The sequence below is a fragment of the Dermochelys coriacea genome, chromosome 17 (assembly GCF_009764565.3).
Source record: "Dermochelys coriacea isolate rDerCor1 chromosome 17, rDerCor1.pri.v4, whole genome shotgun sequence".
Lineage (NCBI taxonomy): Eukaryota > Metazoa > Chordata > Testudines > Dermochelyidae > Dermochelys > Dermochelys coriacea.
Window position 1 is genome coordinate 3942774 of NC_050084.1, and position 27524 is coordinate 3970297.

At 46.7% G+C, this 27524-nt stretch overlaps 1 protein-coding gene across 2 annotated transcripts in view; it reads right to left on the reverse strand.

The window, feature by feature from the left end:
- Positions 1-27524, reverse strand: part of LOC119844855 (transmembrane protein 211-like) — a 156769-nt gene that overhangs the window by 111365 nt on the left and 17880 nt on the right. For both annotated transcript variants that reach the window (XM_038376255.2, XM_043499548.1), the window contains exon 2: positions 4524-4662. In XM_038376255.2, coding sequence (XP_038232183.1) covers positions 4524-4662 — 139 coding nt within the window. The remainder of the gene's footprint in view (positions 1-4523; positions 4663-27524) is intronic.

Sequence of the window (27524 nt, forward strand, 5' to 3'; positions counted from 1 at the left end):
AACACTTTCAAAAAGAAAAGGAGTACTTGTGGCACCTTAGAGACTAACAAATTTATTAGAGCATAAGCTTTCGTGAGCTACAGCTCACTTCATCGGATGCATTTGGTGGAAAAAACAGAGGAGAGATTTATATACACACACACAAACTAACAGATTTATTTGGGCATAAGCTTTTGTGGGTAAAAACACCCACTTCTTCAGATGCATGCAGTGAAAGTTACAGATACAGGCATCTGTATCTGCCTGTATCTGTAACTTTCACTCATACATCTGAAGAAATGGGTTTTTACCCACGAAAGTTTATGCCCAAATATATCTGTTAGTCTTTAAGGTGCCACCGGACTCCTCATTGTTTTTGTGGATACAGTCTAACACGGCTACCTCTCTGATACTTGGGCTCATCTATGACACTAGCTAGCAATCAAATCAAGAGCCAAGCACAGCAACAACGTATTCTTGATACCACGGAGCTCTCCAGGAGCCAACCCTGACTCTCCTGCAACAGACCCACCCTAGATAATATTTTAGTCCTGCCTTGAATGCAGGGAACTGGACTAGATGACCTCTTGAGGTCCCTTCCAGTTCTATGATTCTATGGAGGATGTAAGGAACAAACTCATCGATGGCTGGTGAGTAGCAGAGAGGACGCTCAGAGAGCACTGCTGCAGCAAGAAGCCACCTTCTCCAGTTCCCAGGGAAGCACTTTACCAGGGGCATGAGGCACCCTTAGCTTCTATTTGCTGTCCCCAACAACTAGGAGGTTCAGCAGCAGAGGGCAAGGGCAGGCTGCATGAGAAGCCTAGCCTCTGCACGCACAGATATAATAGCGAGCCATTTGGAGGCAGGAGCCAGAGAGATTCTGACAGGTGAGCAGCTTCCTTCTTCGCTTTCATTATCCCTTCGGCCGAGCATGAACAGTCATCTTTAATAACAGCCTCAGTGCAGTGGGATGGGAGAAACGGGTCTGTCCATCTGATCAGATCCCACAGGAGTAGTTCATATTTAGCGCTGCAGTGAGGGTACCGTGTAACAGGATTTTCCCTCGCAACACGAGAAAGCTGATTGAATTCTGCAGGTTAGATAATGAGGCATATCACGTGTAAATTTTGCTGGATTTCTGGGGCAAGAGGATATCTTCAGGGAAGTGTTTTTATTCTATGGCACAGACACACCAGTGGGTTTGTCCTCCTGCTTTAACTCAGGATCACGGTCAGAACCAATACCATTTGTTTCTGCTAAAGTCCTGACAGCAATGGTCTTGAATCAGGATGTTTTCGGGCAAACACTTGAGCATTCAGGGAGTGATTCCCTACACACACACCTCCACCTCCACCAGCCACTTGTCTTTCAAAGCCCAGGGTTTGCAATCTCCATCTGCCTCTATGGGACTTGCTGGTACCTCAGTACATTCATGACCGGGGAGATGCGGTAGGTTTTCTCTGTATGCCCCTGAGGATGCCCACCCTGATGGGTTTCTAAAAGGTACGCTATAGCAATCTCCATTCAGCTATAAACCCTGCCAGGCAACAGCTGTTGAGCACTCCCTGAGAACAGTGGGTGTCGGTGTGAGTGGCACAGGCTGCAAGAAAGATTTATAGCTGGAGAAAGAGATTCCTGGTCCCAGTCTCTGCCCAGGAGCACGTTGAACCCAGTCCTTGAGGGGCAGGGAATGCACGGCTGCTGACTGCAAAGGTGCAGGAGACGGCATGTAATGCATTAAACAATCGTGTGGGGGGTTTAAACAAGGGCGCCTCTCTGCTCACAACAGGAACACAGGCCTTACAACACTTCCCCCCCTTGGTTTCACATAAGAGACCGAACCGAGTAAACTGGCTAAACTGTGCTCTATCTCCTAGGAAGGGGCCCAGTTAACGCTGCTGGGATTTGAACCAGTAGGTGCAGGGAGCCACTGTGTGGTTCAAATATGACAGTAAGGCCACTGTGCCGGCCCCTGCACAGCCTCAAGGGGTTCTGCACACACAGACAGGTGTATGGCAGTGAGTGTTTCCCTGGCAGGTAACTAAAGTTTGGCTCTGGGTGTTTTCTGTCAGGATGTGGCATTTATTTTCAGTGCCCTTCCCAAAATCTCTGAATTCATCACCCGCCATTCCCTAGACGGCATCTGTCTGGGGTACCTTATTTCAAGCCCCATTCCAGGGGCAGCTTCCAGGAGAAGACCCCTGGAGCTGAACAAAAATAGATCAGGAATGTCATCAGCTTCTTGGGGAACGGATTTTTTATTCTGACCAACAAATTAGGAGCTACAAGACTAAACCCTTTCTTTCTTATAGAGGTTTTTAAAACCCTTTGAAAGGATGTTAATGGGGTACAAAGAATTAAACACAAATAACCACGAAGATAAACTGGGGCCATTCTGCCTAGGCATGCTGGGGTAGTATAAGGGTAGAGTGGGGAATGGGGGCGACACAAGCCAGTGTGGGCATAAAACTAGTCTGTTTCAGGACAGCTTGGGTACAAGGAACAGAGACATCACAAGTCTCCAGAGATTCAGTTACATGCAAAAACTTTTAACAGCAATGATGGTAAGAACGTGAATGAAATCTGGACACCCATTATAAACAGGGTTCGGGTCTCAAGAGGCAATATTTTTAAGCTCTACTAAATGTCAGAAGTTGCTTACAGTATTTTTCAATTCTGACACTGTTAGCAAAGTGAACCTGTTTTCCCTTGTTTTGTGCGTAGCAATTAATGCTATGAGTCTTTGGCTAATTACTTACATCACCAAGGGGGTGTCAGGCATGAAGAATGATGGGTTTGATTGCATCTGCTTTGTGCGTAGGTCCTTGTGAATCAGCAGTTCTTCATTCAACTACTGGCTCAGAACCCTGCTTCACACCATACATGAAGTGTGTGTGTGCATACGTACACTTTTTTGAGTTCACTTAAATTCTGTGTATGGAATTTTATCAAACAAAAATACGCAAAGCCACAGTGAGAGCTGTCATTTGTACATAAGAGAATGGATGGCACACAGAACTGGGAGCCAGGAGTCTCCCATCTGTGGGCGATCATTGTTCAATCCAGCTTTGTCTAGTTTACTGGGTTAGGGTCTTTTTGTTCTGTTGGTACAACACCTAGCACAATGCGGTCCTGGTCTGTGATGGGGCTGCTAGTCGTTATTGCAATATAAATAATACTAATAAAGACATTGTTCTCCTCTCTCCCAAAGGATAATGTTTTATTTTAATTAAATTGTAATTCCTATTACAAGAATCAATATGGTAATTCACATAAAAGATACAATATTTAAAGCGAAGCATCGCCTACTGGCTAATATTTACTTACCTCACAGGGCTGCTGTGGGAATTAATTAGTGTTTGCAAATTGCTGTTAGGTGCTCAGATGAAAGATGCTATGCAAGTGCAAATTATCCTCACTTATTATTATTATTATAGCAGAGTGAGGGAGAAGCAATAGACATGCCCTAACAACAAGAGTGAAGGGTTAGCTCCTGCCATTTACAGGGGAAAATTCAATTGAACCCAGTGAGCCAGTTTTATCTCTACCAGAAATTTGGCCATTCTGCCCTCTGTCACAGTGACTGCACTAGCACAGAAGGCAGAATCCGGCCCACCGGTGCATTCACACACAAACTAAACCAAGCCAATAAGCTCAACAACTGCTTCAAATTCAGATCCAATATATCTGAAGAAACAGAGGCATATCTGAGTTCAGTGGGACAATCCATAATGTAACTCCATCCCTTCATTAGAGTTGAATATGGAGCACAACTTGCCAGAACATCTGGCAGATCTCATCATGTCTCACAGTGGTCAGGTGTTTTCCAAGCTTTGCTTAGGCCCCTCTTTATAAAATGGATCTCACCTGGGCTTACCAGACTGTCCACAATTATAGCATGATCTCTCTGTTGTTCTAAGGAAAGTATAGCAAAAGTTGGGTAGAGAATAACTAATAAGAAGAATAAGAATAAAAGGAAACCTGTGAGTTGAGATGTTCCTAACTGGCTGGACAGAATAAAAACAATTAACAGAAAGGAGCTGCAAATTTCCTGGTGATACAAATCATTTCTACTAAGAAACAGCATTACAAAAGGGTCTGGTTAAGACGACACTTGACAAACATTTTTGTAAGCAAGACCCTGCCGTCCTGAAGAGCTTCTGCATTGCAGCTTGGGCCTTAATGTTATTTTCACATGTATTTGCATTTCCATGTATGCTAGGTGACTGGCATGTTGGCTTCCTTTGAAACATTAGCTGCTACTAGATGGAGGATGCTAGAGCTGATGGTCCAATTTGGTGTCGCAAGACCCATAGCCAAAATCTACAGATTTGGGTGCCCAAAGCAAGACATCAAAATCTGTATTTAGGCACCTAAATAAGTGGTCTCGTTTTCTGAGGCACTGAGCATTCACTGCCCCACTGAGGTCAGTGACAGCTTTGGCCAGAGTTCCTGTGCGGTGAATTGTACTGGAAAATAAGAACGCCATTTTAACCACAGAGGGCACAAGAGAAAACATTGAGGGTGGGGTCCAGGTCACTTACCTGCTGCTGTCTGCATGTAGCCAGCCAGGGTGCACACTTGTCTCTCACAGAGCCCGCTGGGCAGGAATATAGCGATGATCGCCAGCAGACAGCTGATGGCCAAGAGGGCACAGCCTCCAGAACATAGCACTGCACTCGTCTGAAAGGACACACACACACAGGTGTTAATGGGACAGCGAGCATGAAAACAGGCAGCCCCTGAGCTGAGCACTGTTCATCCACCAGCCCACTTGCTCAGCTCAGAAATCAAGCAGATTTTGGGTAGTGGTGACATCACTTACCACTGCCCGTCCAATTGTCCTATTGTTTCACATGCATAAACTGCCTTGGGTAACTGGCATGTTTTAGACTATTGCAGGAGAAGCCATTACTTAACACTGCCTTTCCCATGAGAGATGGTGGGGTCTGACGCCTCAGGGGGCCTCATGTCCCTCCATGCAAGACTCACAATGCCCAGCTCTACCTTTGGAATCTTAACTGCCCTCCAAATATTTTTTCACCAGATTAGCAGCTGGAGTGCTCACTAATAGAATGGATTTTCTTTTAATCTGACATCATGCCTCTGGTTTCCCAACAGAACTTTTAACATTTATTCTGCCCTGAAATTAGAAACAGAGCACTGTCATACGAGGCTTCCCCCATCCCTTCCCTTTCATGTTATGGTGCTTAAGTTCACTGTTAAATCTTTAGCCCACGGTTCACCTGTCACTGAGTCCCCTGGGTTATCAGTATTCAGGCTATAGTGATAATAGCAAATGTATTACATGCATAACGGGATTATGTAATGAATACAAGTGCCATTAGATGCTTCCCATGCATTTCAGCACCTCCACTGATAGATAAAATGTATCTAGTTATCACATCCATGCCTGAAAGTTCTCTCATTAATACGTACTTCTCAGAAGATGCTCTACTGCTGTGAAGTGGGACCTGCTACTAGGCTCATTCCATTGCAGCAGTCACCTAAAGAAACGCTAGTCTGTTTTTACTCTGGAACATGGGCAGCATTGCCTCCCTGAGCACAGCCGTCCCTGCCCCCCGACACCTGGGCCATGGTGCATCCCCCTCCCACCTCTGACCAGCTTTCATAAGTCTCTCTCTCTCTCTGTTCTGAAAGTGTCTCTAGTTATTTATTATGATCAAATCGGCGCTCAAGCAGTGCAGTTATTATTAAACATTTAGATTATGGTAGCGTCTGCAGGCCAGCCAGGCGAGGGACCCATTGCACTAGGGGCTGCCCAGACATATAGTAAATGATGTTCCCTGTATGTTTATGGCACTCAAACAGAGAAGTTAGAAAAAACATAAAATACTTTTGCTGGAAGTTTGCAAGGTAACAGGACTTTACTTCTTAAAATCCAGAACCTTAACACACGAGAACCCACAACAGAGAGACAAAGCAGGCTGCTCCCTAAGGCAGAGAGGTATAACTCCCCCAACCTTACCCTAGGCTGGCTCTTTGCAGAATGACTGCTGAAAGACCCAGATTGGATGCTTCCGTACAACATCCCCCAGCCAGGAAGCAAGTCCAGGAAACCCCTCATACTTACAGTGATAGCTTGTAATTCTCATACTGTATCCCAGAGTAGTCAATAGGTGTACCGCAGGCCCAACTTGGACTGCCAGACGCTTTTGAACGGACCCCAAAATCTTTTTATTTACTTATTATTATTATTATTGTTATTTTTTTATTATTATTTCTGGAGTCTGGACCTTGACCAAGAAATTTGGACCTTACAAAAAATAATTGACTACCCCTGCTGTACCCAGCACACCCTAAAGAACTTACAGTCTAAACGACAAGACATGGCAGGTGGATGAGAAACAAAAGGGCAGGGTGGGAGATAGCATAACAACCATAATAGGCTGTGCACAATTCTTAGCCAGTCACAACTCGCTACCCTCCTAGCTGCTCTCAGGGCAGAGCAGGTGGGCGTGCCGCTCGCATCTTCACAGATTCGCACTGTCCTCTGCCAGATGACAGCCTTGCCATTTAACATTGTACCCTCAGGGTGCAAGTTGGAACAGCATCTAAAAATAAAACCCCAGCTAATTTGTGGTGCAAACAGATAGCACTGGGACACAGCCATCTAGGATGGGATCAGGAACAACTTCAGAAGATAGCTGGACTGGGTCTGGGCCAGGGCCAGGGGATCTCTCCTTTGTTCCTCTATGGCCTGACTGTGATCCCACAAGACCAGAACTGAGAGCTCCTGGGATCCAGGGGAGACACTCCTCACCCGGCCATATCTCCAGCACTGCCTGAGGCACCATCATCGGGCATCACTCAGTCCAAAGTGATCAAAGCAGTGACCTCAAACTGCCCTCCAAGAGGTGGCTGAGTGAGATTAAGGGTACGTCTACACTGCGAAGAAAAACCTGCAGCCCTGGGTTTCAGAGCCCAGGTCAACTGACTCGGGTTGGTGGCGATCGAGCTGCAGGGCTAAAAATAAGTGTAGAAATTTCTACTCAGGCTGGAGCCTGAGACCCTCCCCCAGAACCAGGTTTCAGAGCCCAGGCTCTGCCCTGGACCCAAATGTCTATATTGCTATTTTTAGCCCTGCAACCCAGGTCAACTGACCTGGGCTCTGAGACTCTGCACTGCAGATCTTTTGTTGCAATCAGGACATACCCTAGGTGACAACAGTGCCCCTGTGACTGGAGCAAGCTGGAGACCTGGGTTCTATGCCTGGCCTTGCCACTGACCAGCCTGGGCAAGACACTTTCCCCTCTTGGTGCCTCAGTTTCCTCATTTGTACAATAGTGGCTGGGGATTTCAGGAGCCTAGGGGAGGGTGCCTAACTCTCTTAGGCCCTCAAAGACAATCCCAACCAGTGATACTCTCTCTTCCCTGTAAAGCGCTTTGAGCTCCACAGAGCTGAGTGTTGTTGTTAAGGTGGAGAGTGGCTCAGTCTGGACAGGTGAGGGTACAGGTGGCAGACAGAAATCAGGTTACTGCAGCTCTCACCTGGCCAGAACATAGTCAGGCAAACTGAGAAGAGAAAATGTCACAGCATCCCATGGCCGTCAGGGGGAAATGTGGGGAATAAAATCACAGCTGCATGGGCAAGAAGCCACACTGCAAGCCTCTCATCAGTCGATGCCTGTGATTGCTCAGCACCACTGGGTACCAGAAGCCAAGGCACGTGTGTGTATTCCAGATGAGTTCCTGAAATCCACCCCAGGGTAAGAACAGAGCAATAATTTTAGCTCAGGAGTTTGAACCTGGCATATAACAAAAAACAAATATGTGACGTGCTCCCTCCAGACAAGAAGCAGCTGTTCCCATGCATGGCAGACAAGAGAAGTGACAGGGCCATTTTATGCCCCAAAGGCGCTGGAAATGGGAATGCAAATGCCACTGAAGACCGAAAGCAAGATCTGATTTTGCCTGGGTCCTGAGACTGCTTGAACGGAGAGTCAGCCTGTGGCAAAACAGGCAAACAGAAGGGTTTAGGATGACCAGATAGCAAATGTGAAATATCGGGACGGGGGTAGGGGGTAAAAGGAACCTATATAAGAAAAGACCCAAAAATCAGGACTGTCCCTATAAAATTGGGACATCTGGTCACCCTAACAGGGTTATACTGGGAAAGCTGACACACCTTGAAAATGGCAGCTGTTGTCACAGCTCAGCCTCCGCAGGGCACTGACCTACACAAACAGGAACCGAGACCCACAATAACAAAGAGATTGTGAGCACATGCCAGTGCTTAAGAAAGTGTGGGCTTAATTTCTGCGAGGTATATACAGCTCCCGCTAGCCAAGAGGGAGCATTCCCGAGGCTGGTTCTTTCCTGTAACTAACATTGACTGCAAACATAGGTCCAATAATTCACTGACATCGCAGCTCTACCTTTGATAGAGACATGGAGACTGCGGTGTCCACCGGACTTGGCTTTTTCCCCAGCATGTCCCTTTGCTCCTACTCTGAGCTGTGCTGAAAGCATCCAAGTCTTGGCTCCTCGAGCTCTCCCCCTGTTGGTACTAGTGACAGGGCCATCCTGGTGATCCTAAATTTTCCAAGCTAGGTGCAACCCTGGATGTAGCAGAGGATCTGATGTGAGCGATGGTCTTCGTAACGAGAGGTGGGCCAGAAATAAGGATGGCAGGGCTGGGTGGCATAGACTGTTACCCTGGCAGTGCGGATGGGGCTGCTGATGCGTCCACTGTATAACATCAGCTCTGAGTCATTGTGTGTGCCGTTTGCCCCAATGACACTTCTGGTTAAAAATGCACAATTTTCTTATCCTGTTCCAGCTTCTGAGCAACCATGGTTACCATAGAAACAAAACCAATAAAACCCTTCCTTTCATTCCCCCCCACCCCCACGCCGCCAAAGAGGTTATAAATCAGGATCCAGAACTAAATAGTCTGTTAAGTGCATGTTAAGATGCAGGACTCACAATCAAGCAACAGCAGGGAAAACAACAATTGAGTTTGTTCAAGAAATCTTGTGGTGCTGTCCAAAAAGCCTAATAAAAATTCCCCTGCCCTCCAGGAACAATGACCCAGGCAGTACAGATCTGATTTTAAAAGTCTGTCCCTGCCTTGTAGCTATCACGATATTTGCAACTGAGATTGTTCGTTCGCTTGTTATTTACGCCAAATGTACCATCTTCAAGAACAGGTTCCACCCTGCTGGGATAGCAATCAATTGCAGCAATATGATATTAACAAAATATAGGAGAGCAGAAACGGACCTTCTCCTCTTCTGCCAAAGGACACATGTTAGGGTCAGGTTCAGCAAAATGGGCAAGGGGGAGACAGTCAAAGCTCTAAAGCAGGGGTGGCCAAACTGAGCCTGAGATGGAGCCAGAATTTACCAATGTACATGGCCAAAGAGCCAGAGTAATACGTCAGCAGCCCCCCATAAGCTCCCCACGCCCCACTCCTACTGCCTCCCGCCCACCGGCAGCCCTGCCGATCAGCGCCTCCCCCTCCCTCCCCAAACTTCCTGATCAGCTGTTTCATGGCGTGTAGGAGGCTCTGAGAAGGAGGGGAGAGGAGCAAGGGCATGGCAGGCTCAGGGGAGGGAACGGAAGGGGTGGAGTGGAGGCAGGGCCTGTGGCAGAGCCGGGGTTGAGCAGTGAGCAATCCCCGGCACACTGGAAAGTTGGCGCCTGTAGCTCCAGCCCCGGAGTCGATGCTTGTACAAGGAGCTGCATATTAACTTCTGAAGAGCCGCATGAGCCTCCGGAGGCACAGGTTAGCCACCCCTGCTCTAAAGATTCAGGGGGAAAGTTCTGCTCTTGCAAAGGAGCAAAAAAAGCTACAGCAGCAACCCACTGCTCTCCTCATCCCTTTGCAATCCACGCCAGAGAGCGATCTAATTTTCCCTTTGAAGTTCAAGTCTATGGGTTAACACCTCCCTGCACCAGATCATTTCTATTTGCCTCTCTCCAATCCACTTTGGATTCCTTTCTACCCCCACCTTCTGAAAGTGACTGATGCGGGCTGCCTTTCATTCCCCATCACTTGTGTTCTTTTGTTTGTAGCACCACCTCGATAATAAACCTAGGTCCAGAAGGATTAATAAAACATAATATACCCTCTGCTTTGTTCAAACATGCAGTAGCATAGGATGATTTGCACACCAGAATAGTGCTTTCCCCATGTGAAATTACATAGCTGCTGCACTGCTGGCAGGGCTGTTTTGCTCACTTCACTCCGGGGTCAGCTTCCAAGAGGAAATTGTTATTCACAGACACTGCACTAGACCGAACTATACTGTTGCTTTGCCATTTTCCACTTGGCTTCGTCCCTTCTCTTTTTTATTTTAAGAAGCAGTCACTAAAGAAGTGTTTCACGTTGTGGGGTGTACAGAAAGAAGGAGTGTTCTACGTACACATGGTAAACCAGTCCCAGAGAATTTACCATTTAAATAAGCAAGGTGGACACAACGCAGAAGAACAGATTAGATTATAAAATCCTTAAACCATAATCTGCGTTTGCCGTCCCAGTACTGCTTGGCAGGGACGGCATAGGCCAAGTATTCCATTATTACAGAATTCATTTAGGATTCATGGCAAGGCCGCCAGCCGGCCATAAAGAATTCATTTGCTATTCATGCTCATGTCACGTGAGCGATATTTCCATAGGTGTTCATTCCATGATAATTTAACACTAGATAAGCTCCTGCTAATGGACACTTGAAATGTTGCCGCTGGAGTGCCAACGTTTTACCAGGGCTCGCTGTAAAACATGCACGTGTCAGGGTATCTGTCAGAAATCATGAAAGGATTCTTTAGCCTCACTGCACTTTTACAATATAAGCCTTTGGAAGCTCACATGTGGGATGTTTCCCTACCTTTGCCTCCTTTGATCCCACATGCACACTGCTTTGCTGTTGTTTTGTGATGGCAGGTTCGCTTATACACCTTGGGCTGGGAATGCTGATTTGTTAACGTAGGGCTCCTCACGTACGCTGGGCCACAGGCAGTGGGTTACTATCATAAATTCATTCCTGGGCATTGAGCTGCACTTACTGGTTTGTTGTTGTAGGGTTGCTTTGGAACAGTGGTGTGTTAGCATAGGGTTGATCACGGGCACTGGGCATTGATGTAATTACTTGTGAGGGGAGGGAGGGAATAATATTAATTGTGAAGAACAAATAATGGAATGGACTCTGCAACCTCCCGGAACTGAACCCTCGCCTGTGTAAGTGCCCCCTACCTGCTTTGGGTTTGGGCTCAGAGTCCAATTTCACCCTGTGTATTGCCAGGAAGGCCTCAACACCCTATCTTACTAGGGGCCCCCCGAATCCAGGCTGACTTTCACAGATCATACCTTGGTCTTCTGTGAGCTTCTCTGACCTCCCCAGGCAGAAACTGCCACCCCTTGGAAAATAACCGTGCTGACTGTGGGATGTGCACATTGCTCCACTTCCTCCTGCAGAACCACAGCAGCCGTAATTACCCCTTAAATCCCACCACTGCTGCCAACCATTTAGCTCTGCGCTTGGCTGCTCCACTCTGGCTCCGGCACAACGGAGACGGAGTGAACCCAGAGGTAGCTGGTCTCTGGGCAAGTGGAGGCAATTCCTCCAGGTGCCAGAACCAACACTCTGGGGAGAGTTTTAGAGCAGAAGGGAAGAACCATGTAGCTCCCACTTTTCCTTAGGACACTCTGTGTTTGCCCCTGGTTCACCGTTTCTGCCCTCTTCCTGCTGTTGCCACCAGCCCTGCTGCTGCAAACATCCAGCTGAGATCGAATAAGCAGGGAAACACCACTGTGTGTCACAACAGGGGTGCACTGGGGATGAGGGACTGGTTGAGAACTAGAGGCTAAACTGAAGAGAGAACCAAACCCGACCCACTAAGGAGCCAGATTTCCATCCCCACCTCTGATGCCTACAGATCTTCTCCTTCCCCTCATGAATCTAGTCTCCCATGTCAGGTTTGCAAATCAACTGAGAGCCCTAAACTGCAGTAGAGGATTTGCGCAAGGGTCTGAGACAGGACAGTGAAAGCTTTTCTTCCTGGTGCAAACAGGGAGCAAGACGAACAGACCAGGTGTCTGGAAAGGGAGGGGAAAGGAGTAAAAAGAATGTAAAGGGGACAGAGACATTGAGGCTCTCTCTAGCTCCATCACTGACTAAATCCAGCCAGTGTTGACTAGCGTCTCTGCTGGGCCTTTTCTTTCTGCAGATCTGGACCCCTCTCTGGGCTGGTGGGTCATTGCTAATATTTCAGGGCTCCACCCTACCCCTAAAATGTAGTGAGTGCAGCCCTGGAGGCCCCAGTGCGTCGCCAGTCAGATGTGGGAAAGTTAACCGGGCAGGTGAGAAAATTTGTGCGGTGGGGGAACAAGAGCTGTCTAAAGCCAATCCCTCTATGCTGGGGGATAAGCCCACCTGGGAGGGTTAGCCTGCGGTGCAAGAGAGGGATCTGTGCAGAAGCCACTCTGCCAGGGGCCTGATTTTAGCCTTAGAAGCTCATTTATCACCACTTGCCCTGGGTGAGCAATGGAACCTGAGCGACGCTAGCTCATCGATGCTGTCTCCATGAGGGCAGCTCATCTCTTGAGCCAAATGCTCACTTGCTTCTCCCACCGATGGGCATTTCTCCCCTGGCTGCTGCTTTCCCTCATAGCCTCAAATGCTCGCCGAGAAGGTCGGCTGCAGAACCAGTCAAGCGGACAACCGGTTGGGCACATTAGCTTGTCTGTCTGTGAGCTACCAGGAGCCACTGCTGGGCCCCTGCGGGATGTGGGTCTCAACAGACACTATGCTACAACCACCCACTCCTGCTAAGCCGGTCTCCAGACAAGCAGTCCCCAGCGCACGGCTGGGTGTGTGCTGCTCGGCATAAACATGCCCTGCTGCTGGCAGTATTTATAGCTTGTCCCAACCCCCAGGGAAGCTGTGTTTGAGATCTGGGAGGCCTGACCCTGGGCTGATGTTAGCAGGAGACAAGCTGGAAGAGCAGAGATGCAGCAAAGCAGCTTCTTAAATGCACGCGTGGGAAGGGTGTCGTTCCCCCCCCCCGCCCCAGGTGCTGCACAGTGATTAATAATCCTGCTGGTATTTATAGCTGGGGGCTCCACACAAGCTATCCAAATGCTACCATGGCAATAGACTATTAATACGCTATGTAAAACCTAGAGCTGACAAGAGCCGGCAGGGCAGGTCTCTGGCAGGGGCTGTCTGACAGCTAATATGCAACGGAAGAAAGGTCTTTGGGCACCATTTGAAAGCAGAAAAGGGGAGAATCCCAGCAGAGCTCAGCAAAGCAGGGCAGTACTGGTGTGGGCGCAGCAGCTGTCATTAAAAGAAAAAGTCAAATCCAAGCCTTGGAATAGTGCTGGTTGGCAGAATCAGGGTTTTAGCCACAAAATCCCGCCCAGATTCCAGCCAAGGTAATGCCACAGACTTTCCCTCTAGGGGCAGTGAATCTGGGGGTAGCCCTGCCATTAACCAGAGGTGGCACCATGTCACTCAGACCTGTAGTCCTGCTCAAAGGGAAAAAATTATGGGGGGATTGGTTACCAGCCCCCTGCATTGCCCTCCACACCCACGCGATGACACTCACTACTGATGATGTGCTGGTTCAGTCACTGGGAGTTCAGACAGTGATTTGGGCAGCCTCGTGTCCCTTCTGCATCCCAGGGAATGGTGCCCACGACCCAAATACTCTAGACAAACATATGAATCACTTGAGCAAGGATAGCTGCTTCACTCTGATGTCTTTTGAGCTGCTCAGATCCAAAGAGACGAGTGATGCTCAAGGCAGAAAAGAATCCGGGTCAGGAAGCATCCACTAACGATGAGGCATTATCTGCTCCTGCACACTTCCTGCCCCCAGTCAGACTGACTGGGGCGGCAAACGCAGACAGCATGCATCTAGGTTTATGCGTACATCCCACATACACACACACCCAGCCAAGTACTGGAAAAAGGTATCACAATCCAGCAGGAGCAGTCCAACAACTGCTCTCTGGGCTGCTCCTGCGGCTGCTGCCAGGAGCTTTTTCTTACTGCTCAGGAGATGGTTTTTCACAGATCTTCCACCTCTCTAGCCAACTGCCCCCTCCCCAAAGTCTCCAGTAACTGCACTGCAGGTGCCCACCCACAGGTCTGTATAAGGGAAAGCTGGACTCTTCCAAAGGACTTAATCCTGCTTCTCATTGAGTCAATCTGCCTTTGTCTGCCGGTCGGTGCTGTAGGCAGAAAATTTGCTGGTTTGGTGAAAATCCACAGCTCAGCAGAGATTGATGCGGGGCTGCAGCATGGTCACCTGGCTACAGCAGTGACCTGGGGAGGCACAAGACCTGGGGTCTTGTCCCAGCTCTTTTCCTGACCTGTTTTGTGAGATTGGGCAAATCCCTTCCCTACTCTATGCCTCAGTTTCCCCTCCTACCCTTTGTCTGCCTGGAACAGGGATGGTCTCTATGAGTTTGCACAGCACCTAGCACAATGGGGCCCTGATCTCAGCTGCAGCCTCTAGGCACTACTGCAAGGTGAACAATAATCAAAGCAGGTTGGCTTGAAGTTAAGGAGTCACAGCGGTTGTTTCAGGAATAACATCTTTAATTTTTTCTTTGAAGCAGGTTCTGCTGGGCATTTTGCTTTGCAGTTTTCATCCAATGATGTAAAAAACACCCCCCCACACATCCCACCCATTCATCTGCTTGCCTCAGAATTGGGACGAAGATCTGGATTTGTTAGCATCAGGCCTACCACTGGCAGCTATGGCCTCCCCAATGAAATATTAAGACTGATGAATATTTCACGGCACAAAGAGGTCTCTGCGAAGCACTTCTTTCTCCTCATTTATGTCAGGCACATTAGTTTTAATGATCTAGGCTTCCTCTTAATTATGTTAGTACAAATCCCCTACAATCTCACTGCTTCTTCTGGAAATGATCCATGAGCCACTCAAGTTCTTACTCAGAGCTAAAAGGCTGAGGTGTGAGAAGTTGGCTTGGGGGGCAGTGGGTTTGGCCATGTTTCCAGAAGGGGAAGAGCAAATGGGACCAGTTTATTAATGAGCCAGTAGAGATAATTACATAATGGCCTTGGATTGGGTTTTATACTAAGTGCTATGCAAGAGCTAGGTAGGATAATTGTTATATTGAGTAAGAAGAGGCCAGTGGACTTCACAGTTCTTTGGGGAGATGGCACATATCTTCAGACATGCCTTTGTTATGGGATTGGACAGTGCCTAGCACAATGGCATCCTGGTCTGTGACTCCTAGGTGCTATTGCAATACAAATAATTAACGATGTCCCTGCATGACATGACTCTTGGCCGCACACTAGGTGGCGGGGGAGAAATGGCTGCCACTCACTCCTGGGCCAACAGAACCTCCCTGTTCCCAATGGCTCCCAGACATGGACCTAGGACCTCCTGAATCTCTCCACAGGGTCAAGGGGCAGGAGTGAAGCCATGCGGGCAGCTCTGGCAGGATGGCACTGACACCACAGAAAGACATATCAGCACTGGTCCAGACTAGGACACTGGTGAGGAGGGAAAGCAGCTTTGTTGCTTTCCAGGAGGAGGAAGGGCATCCTTTTGCTATCAGCGGGATATCAGCAGGATATCCCTCCCAGAGGAAAGTCAGGGAGGGTTCAGGTCTGGCCCACTTCCCTGTACACACACACACACACAAACACACACACACACACACACACATGATCAGCTGCTCTCCCTGAGGGGGGAAAAGGGCTTTAGAAACATTCAGAACACCAGTAGGGAGGAGATAATTGTGTAGGAACAGAGATAAGTGGCTTGTCCCAGGTCCCCTAGCAAGTCATTGTCAGAGCAGGCCTAGAGAACCCAGGAGTCCTGCCTCCCTCTTCTGTACTCTGACCACACTCCTGCCCAGCCCAGCTCACCAAGATGCCACTCTTGGCCAGCAGAAGAGTCTAGAGGGAGAGTGGAGACTCTCAACGATACAGCTCAAGTGCCTTGAGGTGCAGTGATTTGCTGCTCCTCATTTCCGGGAGACAGGAGTCATATGTTTGGGGGAGAACAGTTCACTTCTCAAAGAGGATTTCCAGGTGTTCTTCCCACAGAGCTTTGGGCATCTCCTTCTCTTAAAGTGCTGCAGTACTCCAACAGCAGTGCTCCCAACTGCTATTGATGCGGGATAGCAACCTATGGTAGGTCCAGCAGGAAGGTATTTTCTTTTTGTCTGTAAGTAAGAGTCTATTCTGTTGTGGCTCATGCCCTCGGAGTAAAGGAAACAACAAAGAAGGCAGAAGGCCACCGAGTGATCTGCTTGCAGAGTTCTAGAGGCAGAGTTCTTCAATAATTAATGCACATGCAACAACATGATAGGATTAAAGCATCCAGGCCTCGTGGTCAGTTTGATGCCGCCTGCCTTTCAAGCTTGCACCTGGAAGGAACCTCATCATCTCGCTGGTGAAGTGTCGTTTGTTAATAGGCCAAACCAATGTCTTAAAAAATCCCACAGGGAAAGAGAGATGTGGCAACCTCCCCCTCGCAGCATCATTCCTATCAAACAACTGGAGGACAGTGGATTACCAGCAAAGGGGTTTATATATCAGAGCTGATCCCTACTGCATCTGCATGAGTTGCTTCCCTGGCCAGGACTATTGCTAAGGACCATACCCCTGCCACAAACTGTCCATGCGCCATTGTTCTCCATCTGAGACAAGAGTCTTCCTCCCACCAGTTGGAAGATGTGCAGGGAATCAAGCAGTAATAAAACAGCGCGACAGCAACTGGCCCAGCACTGAGAGCATTAGAGGCAAATTGGGCTCATAATAAAATACATGAGAAGGGGAGTCAAATGCTGGAGAGGATTGTATCCAGTGGGAACGCATTAAGATCATAGTATTCTGGAGGGAAATAATAAGTAGAACTTTCAAGACAACTACATTGAGCTCCTGCAGTGATTCTGTTGGGTTACAATCCAAAGGAGAATTCTGGCTTGGGCAAGGACCCACTGCAAACACCATTACCACTAGCAACCAGATGTGGGAGAGCTCATTTTTGGAAAAGAACAGATCTCCCAACGTTAGTAGCGTGGAAAAATAAAAGATGGGGAAATCCTTTTCTATGGAAAAAAGTGACAGACAGCCTTAAATCAGGATCACATAGATTTGATTTTTTTAACTTTACTTTTATAATTTTTATATTAAATATAAACACATAATAAAACACAACCGCTATGAACACATGCACAAGATGGAAATACCATATAGATAACAATATTCAGTATTATTTATTTGTAAAAACCTGGGGGGAAACCCAACAAAAACAAACAAACAAAAAATCCTGTATAGAAGTCATACAGGGCATCAATAATTAAAGTGACTAAATAGATAAATTTGTGAGAACATAACCTCTGAGTATCAGGGACTAATATATACTAAACTGAGAAGTGTGCAATAGTTTCATGTGTAACCAGACATCATCAGATTTTTTCCAAGCATTCCTATTAGAGTCATTTTTTCCATTATTGTCGTAGTAGAGAGCTCACTAAGCCAGTCTGCGCGTGAGGGAGGAATGGCAGATTTCCATTTTCTCAAAATAACTCTTTTGGCCACTAAAGAAGTTACTGCAATTTATTTTTTAGTGGTAATACCATAGACAAGCTTGGAGAAGGAAAGTTAGCAACACTTACAATCTTTAAGAGTGCACTGAATATGGTGTTCCAGAACACATGCCTTTTTGACGGGGATAGTGTGTGTGTGAAAGTTTGGCATTTGGCTGTTTGCATCTCTAACATTCGCTGAGTGCTGCCAATCTAGCTTTAACAAATGTGCAGGAATTCAGTAGTACCTTAAACAATATCTTGTTCTGGAAGAATTGCAAGGATAAAGAACTTGGAGTATCTTTCACATTAAGCCAGACACCCACCCCGGTTTCTGCTGTGATAGGAAGGCAAAGTTCTTTTACCCATATCAAGTAGATTTTATAAAGCACAGTTACCGTTTTTGGAATCAAAACAAACTACACAGATAATAAATGGACAACCTAACCAAAATGGGTCTTTCAAAGGGTACCAAATACAGACTATATATAAGATTTGTTAATACTTGCCTGGAAAGGTCATCTATATTCATGACAAAACATACACAATAGATCCATAATACTGTCTATGTGGCAGGCAATATCCATGCAATATACTGGGGAACAGCATGCAAAATTGCAGAACCTCTCCCCTCACACACCCTCTCTATGGTGGCTATTAAAGAAAGCTCGTTACATACAGGATAAAGAAATCTCAAGCCAACACTGCTGCAGCCAAACAATTAAGCTGTTAAAGCAAAGGAAAGGTGGGTATCGGCAGCATTACATGGAAATTGGCTCATTTCAGCCACAGCCTTTTAGTTAAAAGACTAAGCAACAACTGGTTGCGAGTGTGCACCCACTGCTATGCTTGAGAAGTCAGCCAGGCAGGGCCCCAATTAAATGGAACTACAGCTCCTTCAGGGAGCGCTGCAGTGGAGTAGTAGTGCTTTGGGGAAAAAAGAATAATTTTCTCACTTCTTGCCAGTAAATAATACATCAACATGGCAGATCAGAAATGAAATTATCATTGGAAATGCTGGGACACGTGCGTGCCAGCTATTAATAACATGTTGTCTGCCCGGCACCTCTGTCCACTTGATTAATTATGTATAGAAGAGAAGGTGAGCCACCACCTCACTCGGGGGTTTATTTGGTATAAATTAGTGTGTAATTGGGCGACAAAATTCACTCTGATCTGTGTGGAAAACAGTATTGTGAAAGCATAATTAAATAGATGGAAAGGCACCTTCCCAGGTGTCTGAAGGGAATGAGGAATAAAGAGGCTGTCAACACTAAATGTGACTGCAAGATCACATTGGTGGGGTTGTGTGCATCTGACATGTTGCAGTAGCCAGGAATCAGAGAAGGACTCTTGTCCGTGGGGTGAAGAGAGCATTCCCCGCAGCTGCATGTGCACAGCTGGGAGAGGCCTCCCTTGGTTGAATGCTACACTGAGGTGGAAGTAGCCAAATCAATAGAAGCCTTGCTGAAGTGGTCTCACCTGGGAGTTGCCTCCATCTAGTTAATGGCATGGAGCAAGCCATAGAGGAGTAACATGGAGCATCATTGTCTGAGGGCCAGAATCTGCCTGTTTAAACATTAGTCTCTTCTGGGCCATCTTTGAGAGCACACAGATCAGACGCAGGGTTTGGGAGCAAGGAGACATGGCTGAGAACAAGGGATGGCCATCAAGGAGTACAGCTGTATGCAAGGCAGCTCTTGGGTGTGTGGAGGTCATCCATGGAGTTTGCTTCTGACCTGACTCCTTTCCAGTCTGAGATTAAATACATAAATGCCTTTACCCTCTAAAGTGCAGTCAGATTGCTAACCAATTGGCTAGTCACTTCCCTGATATTAAAGTCAGAAGCTTCACATAAAATCATTTGCATTTCTTTTTGATCTGAGCCCTATCATAATCTCCTCGTGCCGCACAGCAGCCCCTGCTCTGACTCACCGATAAGCAGCGCTCCCTGACATGTGCAGATTCCTTCCTGCCCAATCGGCATCGTCAACTCCAGCACCACAGGTCTCCAACCCAGCCTCTGCACTACCCCTAGCTGTGGGCTTCTAGTTCAGCACCATGCTGATTGGGGAGTCCAGCTGGGAAGTAAGGACACTTCAGTCAGATGGCAAAACCTTTGGGGTGCTTATATTCGCCCTTCAGCACATAAGTGCCTTTTTTATGCCAATTATAGAATCCAAGGGTGGGACTTGGGGATTTCTTGACTGGAATGTTGTTTCAAAAACTGGACACTTGTAATCTTCAACTGTTCTGAATGACAGAACAGCCGGACCTCCTTAATACCCCACCGTCATCCCCAGACTCACAGCTATGCACACAGAAACCTACAGACCAACCAGAGGGTCACACATTCTGCCTCAAGAAAACCCTTCCGACTGCAGTAAATGATAAACACTTAGAGATCAGCATCTGTTGACACAGGTCTCCACAGGACCACAGTCGAGTCACGTGAAGAAGAGTGGTAGGATCAGACCCAGTGAGCATCCAACACCTTACGACAAGAAACCTTTGACAAATGTGTTGGGCCAAAGCCATTCCTGTGGTTTAATTCCAGGAAAATAGTGTAGTGACACTGGGGAGTTTTGTTTCCCTGAAGATATCCCCCAATGCAGTTTATAGGTAGGTTTACTCCTCCATGAGAAAACAACTCTGCCTGACCAGTATACATTTCCTGTATTCCTCACCCTTCATGGTGAAGGATCTTTGCATGCAAACAGGATCTCTTTCAGAATTAGTCAGCTCCTGCTGTTCATTTCCTGCACCAGAAGGCCTCATACTCTTGTTTGTGACATCATCATCAGGTCCACTTCAGCTATATTGTGATGCCACAGATGGAGCGTTACGCCCTCAGGTGCAGAGAAAGCAATAAGAGCAGAACGCCTTCATGACGCAGATCCCGTTAGCATGCAAAAGCCTGAAAGGAGAAGAGGAAAAGACCCAGCAGGAAAGAAGCTGAATTGCTTCTATAAACATGGCTTCTCCAAGGTTACCAAGCTGCTCTTCAAAAGCATGATGCTATAACTAAAACTACAACTGAAATCAACAGGCGTTCCACATGCAGAGGGCTGGCAGAGCAGACCACCATGAGCATGGTACTGCCCAACACACACCTGGTGTATGTGTAAGAACTCTGAGAACAAACCCTTGTGGTTTGCACAGGTCACCTTTCTTGCAGCTACACAAACCCCTGGAGATGATTTGCATCCAAAGAGAGCCCAAACTGTTGCAATCTATCAAGTTCTCAACCATCGCTTAATAATAGTTAGCCCTCAAAAAGGACATATTCATCACATGGTAGTTATTAAATGCTGAGTGGAGATGACAGGCTGGGGCAGCAAGATGTATAGGCTTTAGACACAGTGATTGTATTAGCCTGGTGATAGATATCTACTTTACCGCAATGGGGGGATATTGCTTCATCACAGAAAGAGGAATAGGCTGCAGCCCAATGAAGCCAGAGGTATTAAAACCTGCATAAATGTGCAATTTAGCCGTCTCAGCATCTGGGGGGAGTAATGGTGCATGCAGTCTGCACAACACACTGTGGCCCAGTGTCAGCCATGCAAAGCAGAAGCAGTGTGAGAGCTTTCCCCCTGTGCTTTCTTCTTGGCATCGCCCCAGACCTGAGCCCCGGTTTCCCTCAGGATAGGAGGTTCCCGTGACATGGAAATCTGGTTCTGGCAGTTGAATTCCAGCCTGGCCTGACTGATGGCTCAGAGCAAAGATCACGACAGAAGCAAGCAAAGCAGCTGCTGAACGTGTAAGAAAGCCAAGGGTTCGTGCAACAAGGCACTGGATACTTAGTGTCATGTGCCTTTCTGCATTCCTCTGTTTAGGGACTTGGTGAGAGAACTGGAGAATTTTGGGCTCGGAGCTTCAGAATGCAGCCTGTCACATGACAGCAAACCACCCACTGCCCCCTTGCTGAGTTGAAGCTGTGAGGGACTGAAAGAACAAGCTACCTCGCTGACACTTTACCCCTTGCCTTCTGTAAGCATCCCTGACCTGGGATGAATGAGCTGGGCTCAGCACCTTGGCCCAAGGGAGAAGAAGATCAAAAGTTCTTGCAAAAGCTGCTTTATGCACTTGTTACTCATCTAAAGACATTCTGGTAGGTAGTTCATCAGCAGAGATGATAGAATGTCCTTCAGCATCCCAGTCAAAAAAATCCAACCCCTTGATACCTATACAGAGATGCACACACAAAACTCTGTATGCACGCCCATACACACAAACACGCCGGGCCTGCATGAATGTGCCAAGTCTTTATATACCTCTATGCCTATGTAAACAAAAGTGAAAAAAAGTCATCTTGCCATGAGACAAGCAGCACCAAGGGGCAGGGCTGGGATGCAGGAACTAATTCTAGTACTAACACTGACTCTCCAGTCTTGGGCAAGTCTCTTCTTCCCTCCGTGCATCAGCATTGCCCTCTGTGAAATGGAGATCACTCTTCCCTTCTCACTGGCATGTTGCAAGGACTGGCTACTACCCACAAAGTGCACAGAAGATGGAAAGAGCAATATGAATACTAACTAGTTGTAACAGGACTGCAAGGTAGTGAGTCCAAAAAGAAGCCTTCTGTCCCCAGTGGGAGAATCCCCATGCAGGGTCTTGGATTTTCCACTCTTCTGGTTTGTTTCCATGTATTCAAACTTTCACTGAGCATCTTGGATGGGACTTAGACTAGGGTGGGGAGGGGAAACAGCCCCATGCATAAAACAAATGAATAAATTACTATCCTGTGTATTGTACAACAGACCTGATCAGGAGAATAAGAATTTAATTCCCTGCATAGATTCACCAATGGCTTTGATTTGAAGGGGCAGTTTAGGAACATAGGATCTGCCGTATCGGATCAAATCCATCTAGTCCAGTATCCTGTATCTAACAGTGGCCATGCAAGAAAAGAACCCCACATCAGCAGATGGGAGATAATCAGTCACCCGCACTGGATCTCATCCTGGTCTCTGATCATTAGAGATTGTCTTAAGCCCTGAAGCACAAGGTTTAATATCCCTTCCAGAATATGTTAGCGTTAACTATCATAACGCTGACATTCTTGTTGTAAAGATAAAGTTCCATTATATTCCCAGCCTTTGCGTGGACTAGTCCAGGATTTCAACCCAGGACCTCTCATGCCCTAAACCAGAACTGCACTACTAGACCAACAAACTGCATTCAAAGAAAAATCAGAAAGTGTAAGGGGAAAAGATAAAAAAGGAAAGATATTAAATACTATTGGCTAAAAATCATCTCCTTCGTTCTGGGGAGATTTGGCCTGTCTCTCTCTGTTTGTGGCTGTATCATTCTCAGCACCAAAGGAAAGGATTCAGGAAACAGGATACAGTTGAAGGGCTGGTACCAAAAATAGACAAAGAAAAAGAAACGTGATCTATCAAGGCTGTTTGTGAAAATCCAGCTCAGTGAATTTCAGGAAAAGGGCCATTAATCACATGATAAAGTGCAGCTACCATCAGAAAAATGACTATGTAGAAATGGCACCTGGCGACCCAACAGATCTGTTCCCAGCACGTATTCCTGTCACATCGGCTCATTTTACTGACACAAACAGATTTGTTTGCTTTCAATAGCCCTGCAGGAGCACAGGCAGCTTTGGAGCACTGAGCCGGCTTCTGTTCTGCCTCCCGCATCATTCCGAGAGTCAGAGAGGCTCCAGCTGCAGGACAGGGGAAGTCAGGGGCAGACAGGCAGCTTGAAAAATTGTCTTCAGACTTCTGTCAATGGAAACAATTTGAAACAGGCTCAAAAGAGAAGAACAAACAGGGGACCTCACAAGGTCACAGGCAGCATCACCTTTCTGACTCTAAGTGGCTCTTTGGAACATGCTGGCCAAAATCTTCAGCGCTAGGTGCCCTAAAGATAGGCATCTAAACAAACAAACAAAATACAGGGCATCACCAATCACTTTGATGGGTCCTGTTTGGAATCCTGAGGGCCCTTCTGACACCCCCTCTCTATCAATTTTTCCTTATATAAAAAAATTTGCATTAAAATGGTGCCTTAAAGCAGAGGAATGGCAGTGCCCTGCCACTGCACAGGGCACTGTATGCATCACTGGAGAGAGTCCCTGCCCCAAAACAGCTGACAGCCTAAATGAACAAGGCAGACAAGGATGGGCAGGAAAACAGATGCACACAGAGAAGTGATTAGACCAAGGTCACACAGCAGGTCAGTGGCACAATTGGGGACAGAAAGCAGGTGCCCCAATTCCCAGTCCAGTGACCTCTCCACTGGCCTTTTCTCCTGCAGTTTAACTATGCCTTCCCCAGAGGCACTGTTCAGTCATTGCAAAGATTTAAATGGACCCTTCATCATAGTATCAGGGTAGCTGAAGATTAAGGCCAAACACTACCCCATGTTTATACAGACACTCCCTTCGAAAGCAGAACCATGAATCCTCCAATGCAACCATGTCTCTTTTTCCGCCACACTAAGGGAGAGGGTTGTGCTAGCATCTTCACCTCCTGCTTGTTTATTACACAGCAGGTGAGAGATGCAGAGATGCTCCTGAGAGCAGCTCTTCCCCTCTCCTGCTCACTATTGATCTCTGAAATCCTGCGCTCAGAAGCTATTTGAGTTATTTGTCTGCCACTGTTAAAAGACATAAAAACAGGTCGTATTTTCTGTGCCCGCTCCCCGGGAGATTAATTGTTTATCCCCAAACAAATTAATAGTCCCTCTGTGGAGCTGTAAATATGCTTTTATGTAGCATAATAAATTCTGATTAACAACAATCCTATATAAATTATTTGATTACCTTTGGGGCTGACATGCAGGCTGCAGCCACTCCAGTCATTAAACAATAAATCTGCTGCAAACTCCACTTCAGCTAAAATACTCCCCCCCAAAATTAAAAATTATTTATAAAATATTCATCCCAGGGGAAAAATACTTAATATTCCTAAATTTAAAAAAGAAATCCATTAACCTGTCCAATGACATACAGCACCCACGGCTGGGTTATCGAAGTAAAAGAGGAGAGAGAGAAAGGAAAGAAGACAGATATATTAGGACGAAGCAATTGGAAAGGTGTCTGGCTACTTGGAAATAAATCGATGCTTGGTCTTTCACACCCCAGTCTTGCAGAGAGAATGCCCACTGTAGCAACTGTGAAGCTACTCGGGAAAATGCTTCCCTCTAGAGAACAATTGATCACTGCCCTCTGTATAATTGCCTTTACCGAATTGGAAGACTGTTATCAGGTCCCCCCATAATCTTCTTTTCTCATGTCTAAACATGCCCAGTTCTTTCAACCTTTTCTCACAGGTCAGGTTTTTTAAACCTTTTGTCATTTTTGTTGCTGTCTTCTGGACCCTCTCCCACGTTGTTCCCATTTTTCTTAAACAACGCAGAAGCCTCACCAATGCTGAGTACAGCACATTATGTGGACAATATGGACAAACAGGGCAGGAGGATGATGGGACAATAAAATGAACAGTATTTAGCAGAAGTCCTGGTACACCAGCTTGCCTAACCAGTGCCAAGCGGGAGTGGCTTGTACTGCAGAAGAAGGTTTGAAGGAGGGCTTGGAAAGGTGGCAGCTTTCCCAGCGTTGATGGGGAATTGTTTTCCCTTGTCAAGGGATACAGCAAGGGAGAGCGTGGGGGTGTTTGAGGGAGAAGTGGATGCTCTAGGCTCACAACACTGGCAGAGTGAACGCAGGAATCAACAGGTTCATTAACTAGTCTAACCAGCAGGTAGGGTGGGGCTATCTGGTAAAGGACCACTGAAGTTTAAATGCTGAATTTAAGTCACGACACACAACTCCAACACAGGCCTCCTTCATTTTTTGCCAGCAACTCCAGAGAATGCAAGTACTAACTCGGGAGTTCTAACCTAGACTTTACTCTAGGGGGAAGGTATTTTCATGGCAGCTCTCTGTTCCATAGTTAATTGGAGGAAATGATCGACGGACACAAACCCAGCCCTTCCCTTCCAGGAGACCTTTGGCTTTTTGCTTTGTTTGTTGCTTTCTCAGGGTCTGACTGAAGCAGACATGATAGGATATTCCCCTGCCCCCCCACTGAAGCTTGTCCACAAACTCAGTTCTCTCAATGGCCTGAAATGAAGGGACACCAGAGAAAATGAGAACTGTAATAATCAGAGCACTTATCCCCGAGTCAGTGGTGCCAGCTCTCATGAATTTATCATGATATCTAGCTGGACTGCTTGCTTGCCTCACCTTTGCCTTGTCCCATTAGCCAGGGTCAGCAGTACAGACCCATACAGCATGTGTGATCAGCACAACTTTTACAAACTGGCTGGCCAGGCCTGATGTTCCTGTTTTGAAAGTGTTTTTCTTCTCCTGGGTGGTCTGCCTGCCATGGCTGACAAGTTCTGCCCGACAGAGACAAAGAGAAGTGAAATGACTTGCCCCAGGTCACCCACACTCTTGCTATATTTGGTGTTTCCTTAAATTTCCAGCTCCTGGAGTCATGTGATTATATATGCTTCTCAAGTTTCTTTTTTAATTGGTTTCCAAACCTTGTGATAGCACAGAAAAGCTAAAAAATGTGGCTCCAAAACCAGAAGGTAAATAAAAAGAACCCAAAACTTTATTATGATTTAAACTCTTCTGAATTCACGGGGGCAGCAAAGGTGCGGGCTGGAGAGCACAGCTGTAAATTGGTTCCTTCAGATTCCAACCGGCAAGTAGGTTTTGGAGTAAAGCAACAGGTCCATTGGTCTGCTTACTGATCCTCCAGTAGAAGCCAGGCACCAGTGGAATCATCCTATAATGGCATTTTCACTGTGGAAAGGGTTTCAATTTCAGGCTATTCTGGAACACGGGAATCAGGGCACACAAATCTCCCAGCTAGTATTACCACTGTCCTATTTACTCTTATTAATAATACTTTGCAATTGCATAATTACATGGCTGTGTAGGATAGGAAACAAGCCACACCGCGTGCTCTGCCCACTAGGCCACAGTACCTCCTGCAATGCAAATCACAGAGCATGACCCCAATCCTGCAAACAATTACGCACATGCATAACTTTACACTCACAAGTAGTCCCAATGAAGATACACAGTTACACACCTGTTTAGGAGTTCACAGGATTGGAACCTGACAATAGATGACTTGCCAGAGCAAATTGGGAAAACTTCCTGATTGTTTCCTTGCCACAGAAAAATAAAGATTAAAATAGTCTCTTGCCAAATTTTCATATTAAAATATCCCTCACTTGGGCTATATGATGTGCTCCATGCAGAGCTAAAACGTAATGCCAAGTTTTCAGAGGCGCTTCAGCTCAAACTATGTGATTTGTAACTGAAGTTTTTGTGTGTGGAAACTTTTCCATGTGCAAATCCACACCCCCACATTTGCACACGCAAGTTGGGAAGCTGGGTGTATGTGTACTCAATCTGCACATTCAAATGCAGGGTTTTATACAAGCAAAAATATATTGATATGTAAATAGCGTCTGAAAGAATGCTTCCCTGACAGCTCGCTGGGAGGAGGAGAGACTTTGAGTGTGCTTATGTAAATACACTTTGCTCCTGCTCTGCTTAGATATTCAGCACATAGAATGGTGTCAAAGTAATCAATTTTCCCTGGTGTTGGTACAAATCACTTTAGTACTGAATACAGGAGGGAGTAAAATGCTGTTATCAAATTGTTGTAATTATTGTAGGAATACAGGGAAGCAGGACTGTGCTTAACCTGTCCCAAATGAGGGGGGTCACCTTCAGCTGACAGGACCTTGTTAAGCCAGAAGCTTGAATGCCAGAGCCCTGTGACAGTAAGAGAGGTGGGGACAGGTGTCCCATCTAGGAGAGTGCACACCATCACCAAGGATCCTTCCTGGACTGGTTTAACCTATTCTTCCCTACTGTTTAAAGAAAGAGCTAAATGGGCTTCATTAGGCGCCTCTTTGTTCTTTTAAATGCTCAATCAGAGCTAAAAATCAGTTGTGGTGGGACCGTGTTTCTGCTCAGAGCTAAAATCAGAGAGCTGAGATCACTTGA